The sequence below is a fragment of the Coregonus clupeaformis genome, chromosome 23, assembly GCF_020615455.1.
Source record: "Coregonus clupeaformis isolate EN_2021a chromosome 23, ASM2061545v1, whole genome shotgun sequence".
In the NCBI taxonomy this organism is placed as follows: domain Eukaryota; kingdom Metazoa; phylum Chordata; class Actinopteri; order Salmoniformes; family Salmonidae; genus Coregonus; species Coregonus clupeaformis.
Genome location: NC_059214.1, coordinates 13,833,357 through 13,844,022, shown reverse-complemented (window position 1 = coordinate 13,844,022; position 10,666 = coordinate 13,833,357). Strand labels below are relative to the sequence as shown.

The 10,666-nt window shown below is 41.3% G+C and overlaps 1 protein-coding gene across 2 annotated transcripts in view; it reads left to right on the top strand.

The window, feature by feature from the left end:
* The first annotated feature begins 1,863 nt into the window (after positions 1–1,863).
* Positions 1,864–10,666, top strand: part of LOC121536635 (G-protein coupled receptor 39) — a 65,936-nt gene continuing 57,133 nt past the window's right edge. The window contains exons 1-2 of one of the 2 annotated variants that reach the window (XM_041844045.1): positions 1,864–2,113; positions 2,330–3,184. In XM_041844045.1, the coding sequence (XP_041699979.1) occupies positions 2,395–3,184 (790 nt within the window). In that variant the 5' untranslated portion in view covers positions 1,864–2,113; positions 2,330–2,394. Of the gene's footprint in view, positions 3,185–10,666 lie in introns of both variants that reach the window. The other variant, XM_045206544.1, reaches the window with a different exon arrangement.

Sequence of the window (10,666 nt, the reverse complement as noted above, 5' to 3'; positions counted from 1 at the left end):
CTGGTTTACAGTTCAGAAGTTGTTTTGTATTCAGTGAATCCTCTTCCGCTCCGCTCCCTGATTTGGTTGGAAGATAGCAGTATGTTTTGAATTCAGCCTGAGAGGTAAGGAAGGCCAAATCAGGGGACGAGATCTCCTAAAACCATCTCTCAAATGGTATAAACCGTTTTATTAATTCTTCAGACTTCTCTATGGCCTACACAATTGAATTGTGCAATGATTCCATCCTGTAAGACTAATATAATAGTGATAGTGTGGGTGTTGTTTTTAGCATATTATGTACAGTATGTAATCTACTGTACATAATTACATTGACCCACAATAAGCTATTATCAATTTATGTCCAAGAAATCCTGCCAAAAACATTTGAGACCTTTTAACTTGTAAGACCGACTTACGAGTCTAAAAATGGTCGACAGAGGAAAAACAATAGATCTACTGTTATACTGTATGATTTTTGGTATTTATTACAACACTAATTAGAAACCACATTTTTGTTTATAGAATGTATATTTATACTGGCTACAAAATATTAACACAGGAGCTAGCAGTGCAATTATGTCAGCAGATTGTCTTGGATATATGGCTTCCAAATCAATCTCTGAGTTGGATCCAGTCTGTCTAGTCATTGCAGATAATTGCAGTTACATGGACAAATTCCATATCCAAATTCAGCTGGCATTAATTGAAATGGAATTGGACCCTAACAGTGAAAGGCTCATAAACTGATAAAGCCCTCACCTGTCCTCATAGGCTGACATCGGGAAATGTCATACCTGTCTCTCTGTGTTCTGCCCAGTTTACTATTGTACATTACTTGCAGCAATACATTTATTCTGTGATTCATCATGCACTCAAGTTCAGCTGTTTTGTCAAACGCACGTCAGCATCTCGTCTTATAAAACATTCAAATAGCAGTTTCACGGAGGCATTTACAATCAGGGCAATTACAGAACATAATGATAGATCATTAGGAAAATATAAAAGGGCTGGAAATGAAGAGGTAGGGTAATTATTGTAAACAAACCAAATTGATTTAGCTAGCTTCGCTGTTGAGAGTGCACCTGCCTGACGACGCTTTGTCATGCAGTTTGGCCTGGGTTATCATGCTTTATCTGCCTGAGAGCTTTTGAGAGCACAGAGATAGGCACTCAACCAATCAAGTCTGTGCTCTAATCAGATTGATAAAACCTGCTTTATCATTTTACCCAACTCAAATTCTTGTGGAATATGCTTATGTGAAATCAGGGCAGATTGCAAGCCAATTGCAGATTGCAAGTTTTCGTAGAATGGATACAGTCACTTTTCCTGTCTTAAATCAAAGGGTCCGTTTTTGTTTGATTTACTTCTTGTCTCGAGCCAGCTCATTGTTAATGTCAAATGACATGGACTTGATGCGGCCTCAATAGAAAATGTGTGTACTTTAATTCAGTCATGTCTGTATAATATCAATACAACTTCCTCCATTTGAACTTTTGAACTTCTACGTACCGGTATGCCTTTTGTTACTTCACATCCATCCTACACAGGGAATTTATTTCACCACGTCTGTTTTCTTAGAGGGCATGTGGAAGAGTGTCAAAGTCATTTGTATATTCTGCAATAGTTTTAATTTGTGTAAATAAGCCTAAGAATGGCATTTGAATAAATGTACCTTTCCAAGGTGCCATGTAGTAAAGTTTCCTTTTTTAGTTCTGTCCCATATTATATTCATCCAAATGGGAGGTGATAATGTTCGGGAAGGGCCACACCTCTGTATGACTAAAGAGATGCGTAGTAACCCTTGGTCCCGCCTACACACAATCACCCTGTCCCTGAAGTAGAGCCAGGGTTCATACTGCACTTGAGTAGTGATAACAGAACAGGGCTCTCTCTCCCCTGCTCTGAAGTTTAATGTTTAACTTGTAGGAGGGAGGAAATAGGAGAAAATCAGTGCCTGCTGACAGGGTGCAGCTTGAAGCATGGCCCAAGCAAAGGAGTAAATCCAATACTTTCTGGATAAAGACTTCGGATGGCCGATGGTTCAAAACTCAGACTTCAGGCCAGTAATGGGTAGTCCTGCCACTTTGAGGCGTGTGTTTCAAAGAAGCTAAAACGAGGAAGAAACTTTCTGGTATGTCTAATGGGATCCTAATTATTCTTCTGTGATATGGTTTATCTGGGCAACCAAGAGGTCTGTGGTGAGAAAGTTGTTGTGTCGCAACAACCAAGTTAATCTAGTTTTAGAGTCAATCACAGTTTTCGACGAGGGAGTCAGAAATATAATATTTGATCTCTGAAAAATAAATCTCTCCCTGGCTGTTTGGATTTCCTCTGGGCTCTATTACAGACCCTGCCCTGCTGAAGTGATACGCTAGGAAAAAATCAATATCTGGAGATCGAAACTCAGTAACCATGAATGTGGGGGAGGCCGAGATAGCCGAGGAGAAAGACTGGAAGGAGCTGGAGCCCAACTATGCCATCAAAGTCTTCCTCACTGTCCTGTACAGCCTCATCCTGCTCACAGGCATCGTGGGTAATGGTGTCACCATTCGGGTGACGCAGGTGCTGCGGCAGAATGGCTACCTGCAGAAGTACGTGACGGACCACATGGTGAGCCTGGCATGTTCTGACCTTCTGGTCCTCCTCATAGGAATGCCCGTAGAGCTCTACAGCGCCACGTGGTTCCCCTTCACCTCAGCCTCGGGTGACGCTTCCTGCAAGATCTACAACTTCCTGTTCGAGGCCTGCAGTTATGCCACCATCTTGAATGTGGCAACGCTCAGCTTCGAACGCTACATGGCCATTTGCCACCCGTTCCGCTTCAAGGCCCTGGCCAGAGAGCGAACAACGGGGAGTCTCATCGCTCTCGCCTGGGTCACGTCCGTGTTCATAGCCCTCCCGCTGCTGTTCACCACGGGAATGGAGGGCTATGTCCCAGAGCGAGCCATCAGGCCGGTCCAGAACCTGACGTTCTGCACCAATCTGAGCGAGCAGTGGGGGATGTACAGGGCCAGTATCTTTGTGGCGTTCATTGTGTACATGGTGGTGCTAGTCAGCGTGGGGGTCATGTGTCGGGCCATGATCCTGGTCCTTCAGAAAACCATGGGGCCCACAGGAGGAGGGGTCAACGGAGTAGAGGACAAGCCAAAACACGAGAGTGCCAGGGTCAAAGCCGCCAAGAAGCAAACCATCCTTTTTCTAGGTAAGTTGACACTTTTATGTTCTACCTAAAATACCTAAGATGTTATCGATTGCAATTTTGAAAGGATGTCGATACATTTTGTTTAGCCAACTAGTGTCCACAATGTGTGTGTTACACAGGGCGTGTACACCATTGCATTCCAACTGGTAGACAGTGGAGCTGTTGAGACAGGCCTGCCGGACAACGTGTGGCGAGGCGGCATTTGCCACCGCACTTTTGATTTAGGTTAATAAAATATATTGTCGCAAAGTGTTAAAAAGAGTGTCAAAGTACTGTTTTTTAGACCGATTTGCCAAATGATTTGTCAACTCAAGCGCAATTTCTCTATCCTTCACATCAGAGTGCTTCACATCGGAGTGCTGCTGCAGGCTCTTTGCTGTGTTTTGACCAATCAGATTCATGGAAATCGCAGGTCACGCATGCTAGGCACAATGCACAAAGCTCAAGGCGCACGCTTCACTTTCGTCCGGTATTGGGTATTTCGGCAAGATGACAACCTAAGCCCGCAACTTCAACAAGCTAGTTAACGAAGTCTCTCAATTTATATTTACAACCTGAACTTCTCTCAGTTCAAAATACTGTAAATATAAAATACGTATTTGTCACTATACTGTTGGTTATTGTCCTAGAAGAGAATGTCAATGTCAACATTTTCCTCAGGATCTGGTCCTCTGAAAGCTAGTGTCAAAGGAGCTAGCAACAACCATGGCAACAACGCTAAGGCTACAGGGCAAAAGTGTCTGACAACTACTATGCCCCCTCCTCATAAAAAATAAATAAAAAAATATTTTGAATGAACCAAAAGTAGACAAGATTTCCAATGCAACAATACTTGGAGATAACATGCTCACAGACAGGTTTGCTAAGCAAGACAAAACACTTGAGGACATTAACTCTCAAATCAAACTTGGGCTGACTAGGCTACCTAGACTTTTTAAATCCAAAATTATTAGCTGGAATTAATCAATAAAAACAATAGCTGACATAGACTGTAAATTCATTTTTTATTAGGCCTACAGTTACATATGTCACGACTACACTATTTACATTTGCATAAAGCAAGCTCAGCCCTGTTAGTTTTATTGTCCAATCATGATGCTTTCTCTGTGTCTGTGTATAGGAAACCCCCTAGTCCTTTTTTTAAATATAAGTACAAGGTTGCTGCAGTTTGACAGGGTATTCATCCTCCCCAAGGCCAGGAGTTGTTCCAGGAGTTTTTTTAAACCACGTAACCTGATTAGAAAAACTTTGGTCCCATCATAGCCCATATTAAACCTTTTTACAACAAATTAATCACGCCATATCATATAAGGTCTGGAGTTTTACCTGCTTAGGTTACCAGATCAGGAAAAACTACGTGCCCCAGAATGTTTTTTTTTACCACACCACTCTGGGACCTGTGGTGCCACCTCTGTGTTGAGATGTGTCTGTCCAACTCCTCTGTTTACCTAACAGTGGAAACACCACTCCCGGCCCCAAGCTCCGATTGACTCTACGAGACCATTATGAAACGTTATGACCATTCAAATGATTGATTTCACACACAGGTCTTCTGTTTGGGGTGTCTGTGCCATTACTGTCCACAGAGAATCTCAAGGGAACTCACATGAAGAACACGCCTGTAAATGGCCATGTTATATTGATGTCACGTGGATAGAAGGAAATACCACACAACATTGAAGTGTGCATACACATTAAGTACGCAGAGTTATTTTTTAATTCGTTCTAGACTGTATTGTAGTGTTTTCTCATGTCTCGAATGCATGTAAAGTTCTCGGGTGCTAGAAGCAGGAAGCCTTGACAAAGACGGAGAAAAATGTCTAGAATTGGAGGCCTGTAATCCATATTAACATTGACTATAATGATTAATATGTGTGGCTGTGTGCAGAATATTCAACATGCACATGTGAAGTGTTTGCTCTATGTTCGTTACAGGGTTTCCAGGCAATACTTTATCCCAACAGTAAATATTACCGCATGGCAAAGAGAATCGGAAGCCAATGTGAATATAATGTATGATATATTACAATTAAAATGACTCTGTTACTGGTACTGTAGTTCTCTCTGGGGGTACTTAATTGAAAATGGGCAGATTTACTTCAATATGGCACTTGATAATGTAAACTGAGAGAATGTGTAACCTCATCTCTCCTCATTACTGCACTCTGCTCCTCTCAACCACCTACTTGAACCATTCAGTGTATAAATATTAATATTTAGAACACAGACAACATACCCTTGCATTTTTACATTTCTGTGTGTCAACATCTTTGTCTAGTTTCTATTATATATTATTCAATGAAATCAACAGTTATATAAGTGATATATATTCGCAGAATGTCCAGGTATCTAAGAAATCAAATGTAGGCCTACAGTATCATATACGCTAACCATATCGTGTACGCTTGGAAACCAGGCATATGCCAAATCATCATTGGATTCGCCTTAGAAATGTGTATCTTCTTTAGTTACTTTGTACATGTACATCCTAAGGCTTCTCCATTCCTAAATCCCATCACAGCCCTTTCAGACAATAACAATCTCCACAATTGGCTGTGCCATCTTGGCTTCCATTTCACTACTAGACCAGTGATCACTACTTGAAGGTATAACAGCTCACTGAGCAGTGCTTGAAGAGCTGTCCTTCAACTGATTGCAAGGTATGAATTTCAGTGCCTGACTGGTTTTCTGCCACTTGGCACGTGGCACTTTGAAAGTGATTCATTTGTAATTATGTGTATTTGTTGTCAGAGCGGTGTGGTTGTATTCAACAGCTATCAGAATGTAATAATAATAATACATTTAATTTGTATAACACTTCATTACAGTGTTATCTCAAAGCTCTACATAGGCAACATTTTTAATAATGATAAAAAATCTAATACACTGAACAAAAATGTAAACGCAACATGCTAACTGTGCCACTAGAGATCCTGGTTCGAATCCAGGCTCTGTCGCAGCCGGCCGCGACCTGGAGACTCATGGGCGGCGCACAATTGGCCCAGCGTCGTCCAGGGTAGGGGAGGGAATGGCCGGCAGGGATGTAGCTCAGTAGGTAGAGCATGGCGTTTGCAACGCCAGGGTTGTGGGTTCGATTACCACGGGGGGCCAGTATAAAAAAATAAATAATATGTATTCACTAAACTGTAAGTCGCTCTGGATAAGAACGTCTGCTAAATATGTAAAATGTAAATGTAATGTAATGAGCTGAAATAAAAGATCACAGAAATGTTCCATATGTGGTCCTCTGTAGCTCAGCTGGTAGAGCACGGTGCTTGTAACGCTAAGGTAGTGGGTTCGATCCCCGGGACCACCCATACACAAAAACAAAAAAAGTATGCACGCGTGACTGTAAGTCGCTTTGGATAAAAGTGTCTGCTAAATGGCATATTATTATTATTACAAAGAGCTGATTTCTCCCAAATGTTGTGTAGAAATTTTGTTACACCTCTGTTAGTGAGCATTTCTCATTTGTCAAGATAATCAATCCACCTGACAGGTGTGGCATATCAAGAAGCTGATTAAACAGGATGATCATTACACAGGTGCACCTTGTGTTGGGGGACAATAAAAGGTCACTATAAAATGTGTAGTTTTGTCACACAACACAATGCCACAGATGTCTTAAGTTTTGAGGGAGTGTGCAATTGGCATGCTGACTGCAGGAATGTCCACCAGAGCTGTTGCCAGATAATTGAATGTTCATTTCTCTACCATAAGCCGCCTCCAACGTCGTTTTAGAGAATTTGGCAGTATGTCCAACCGGCCTCGCAACCGCAGACCACGTGTAACCACGCCAGCCCAGGACCGGCTTCTTCACCTGCGGGATCATCTGAGACCAGCCACCAGCCACCCAGAAACTGTGGTTTTGCACAACCGAAGAATTTCTGCACAAACTGTCAGAAACCGTCTCAGGCAAGCTCATCTGCGTGCTCGTCGTCCTCACCAGGGTCTTGACCTGACTGCAGTTCGGCGTCGTAATCGACTTCAGTGGGCAAATTCTCACCGTTGATGGCCACTGGCACACTGGAAAAGTGTGCTCTTCACGGATCAATCCCGTTTTCAACTGTACCGGGCAGATGGCAGACAGCGTGTATGGCGTCGTGTGGGCGAGTGGTTTGCTGATGTCAACGTTGTGTGCCCCATGGTGGCGGTGGGGTTATGGTATGGGCAGGCATAAGCTAAGGACAATGAACACAATTGCATTTTATCAATGGCATTTTGAATGCACAGAGATACTGTGACGAGATCCTGAGACCCATTGTCGTGCCATTCATCCGCTGCCATCACCTCATGTTCAGCATGATAATGCACGGCCCCATGTCGCAAGGATCTGTATACAATTCCTGGAAGCTGAAAATGTCCCAGTTCTTCCATGGCCTGCATACTCACCAGACATGTCACCCATTGAGTATGTTTGGGATGCTCTGGATCGACGTGTACGACAGCGTGTTCCAGTTCCTGCCAATATCCAGCAACTTCGCACAGCCATTGAAGAGGAGTGGGACAACATTCCACAGGCCACAATCAACAGCCTGATCAACTCTATGCAAAGGAGATGTGTCGCGCTGCATGAGGCAAATACTGACTGTTTTTCTGATCCATGCCCCTACTTTTTTTTTAAAGGTATCTGTGACCAACAGATGCATATCTGTATTCCAAGTAATGTGAAATCCATAGATTGGGGCCTAATTTATTTATTTTAATTAACTGATTTCCTTATATGAACTGTATCTCAGTAAAATCTTTGAAATTGTTGCATGCTGCGTTTATATTTTTGTTCAGTGTAAAGACATACAGTATTTAGAATCAAGGCAGGAAATAGAAGTAGTAGGATAGGTGCTAAAAGGATTTTTCAGGTTAGGAATATAAGAAAGACAGTCTGTAGAAATATGTTTTATGGCCCATTTTAAAAGTTCTGATTGATGGAGAAGCTCTCAGATGGTCAGGGAGAGCATTCCATAGGCGAGGGGCAAGGGAGCAGAAGGATTGGTCCCCCATAGTACGGAGACATGTCTTGGGGACTTGAAGCAGTGGTGAGTTGCTGGAGCGTAGTAAGGTAATGTACATGTCTATTGTCAAAATAAATAAAGTGTGTCAATGGAGAAAATGCAATTTTGGGAAAAACTGTAAAGCAATCCCTGGTTGATGGTTGCTGGTCCTGGGTTCAAATCCTAGTCTGGGCTACCTCCCGCATTTGCTGCAATTTGAACTATGTAGATGTTTATCAAACCCTCATTTTCCCATCTAGTATTCATTGTGTGAGATGATTTATCATGTGTCAGGCTTTGTACCATCTGCTCCCCCTTTTCATCAGAAAGGGCTTGACTACATAAGGTTCCATTTGCATGAGTGTAATTTAGCCAGTAGCTTCAGTAATTTATCAGCCTCCCAGTAAATTGGGGCAGGAAGAATTCATCAGCCAGTCTAGAACAGTGTTTTTTTACTAACTAACCTGAGAGAATAACTAATGCCATCAGCCTGATGATTTGAATAGAGGGCACAGTGCTACCATTTCTAGCCATCGTGCTTTTACTGTATTGATGTAAAGTAGCACATTGGCTTTAAGAGTTGCATGCCCTATTGAAACCTTATCCTAAACTTTGGACCGCTAATTCAGCAAAAATATATATTTATTAGCAGCTTCCTCCAAGCTCACTCGTGTGCACATAATCACATGCATTATAGTGTAGTATATTTTATACAATATTATTATTTTATTCATGTTATATTTTAAAGTAAGTGAACACACTCAAAAATAGTAATAACTGATTGACCCTATCGTGTAATGATCTCATTGCCTGGAGTGTAAAAACAAGATGGCATTTTCATAGTCGGACTCAATTACACGTCAGCCTGTACATCTTCACTGGTCTAATTGTGTCTTTAAAATTGGATAGAGTGAGAATCAGATTGAGTGTATGTGCTCCGGTAACCTCCCTACGGGGTCTGGTTCTGACAGGACAGGGAGATGGTTGGCCATATTACAGTGATGAAGGAGTGAAATGGGGTTTCATCCATTAGCCCCCACACATTGTGCACCCTAATCACTGGAGCAGACATAATTCAGCTTGTCGGGCAGCATGGACACTGTGGCACCTCAATCATGTCATACTGAGCCAATGGAAATGAAAACTTACATGACATTGTTTTGAGGCAGTTATCCTCTGATGATTCATATCATGATGATGATAATCCTAAAGCAAAAGAGTACACTTTCTACTCAAACAGGCATAAATCATTCTCACAAACCGATTTAATACTATTATCTACACCTCTATTTTCTTTAATTAAGAAAATAGAAATTTGACATATGAGCTTGTCTGACCACCATGCTTACTACTGCCAACTTAACATTTCTGAATCTCCTAAAAGAGCCACAAGATGGCATTTCAACATTTCATTACTACAAAATCCTACATTCTGTGATCAATTTGAAATTTCACTAAATTAATTAATAATGATCAATAAAAATTATGTCGATGACCCCCGGATTATATGGGATGCCACCAAAGTTATTTTTTTAAATAATGCAACTGCATTTGCATCTGCGTTGAATAAATCACAATAAAAGAAGATATCAGATTTGGAAATGTGTTAACTTTGTTACAGCTTTCTCAACAAACACTATTTTCAGACCAGGAAGTTATTACTCTTTCCAAAGTCAAGACAGAACTTAATTTATTAATAACACAGAGATCAGAATTTGCCATCCATCGAGGAAGACTCAACCATTACATCCATGGTAATCGTCCCAGTCATTTACTGGCCAACAAGCTATGCAGTATTGATCAATTAGCTGATATAGCAACTATTGAATCTGAAACAGGGGAATTACTATCAGAACCCAAATTAATCAATCAGATTCTACCGCATCTATAAAGAACTGTATGTAAATCCACAGCAAGCCAGACTACGTCATTTTTAAAAGAATTAAGAAATCATCTTCTCTCAACAGAGGAAGCCACCACACTGGGAGTCCAAATCTCTCTCAATGAACTCAAAAGGAATCAGTTAGGTCCACTATTGCTCGAAATGATTAATACAGCCGTTCACAAAGTTTCATTTGGGATAGATGTGAATACAGCACTAATTTCCTTTTAATAAAAAAAGTTAAGGATGCCACCCAGTGTTCTCACTATCACCCCCTATCTTTGATAAACACAGATATGTTGATAAACTGTTTTCTAAAATGTTGTCGTCCCATCTCAAGACTTACTTACCCAAATTGGACCACACGGACCAAAGCGGGGGTGTTAAAAAGTGTTTATCCTCGGATAACCTCTGTCAACTATTACATATCTTAGATGCTTCATCAGAAACAACAGCTCCTTGGTCTGTATTATCTCTCGATGCAGAAAAAGCTTTTGATAGACTAAGAATGGTCATATCTCTGGTCTGTCTTGGAACATATGGGAATTGGCAAAAAAAGTTATAATATGATTTAAATACTACATGCCAATCCCTCAGCCATAGTTACAA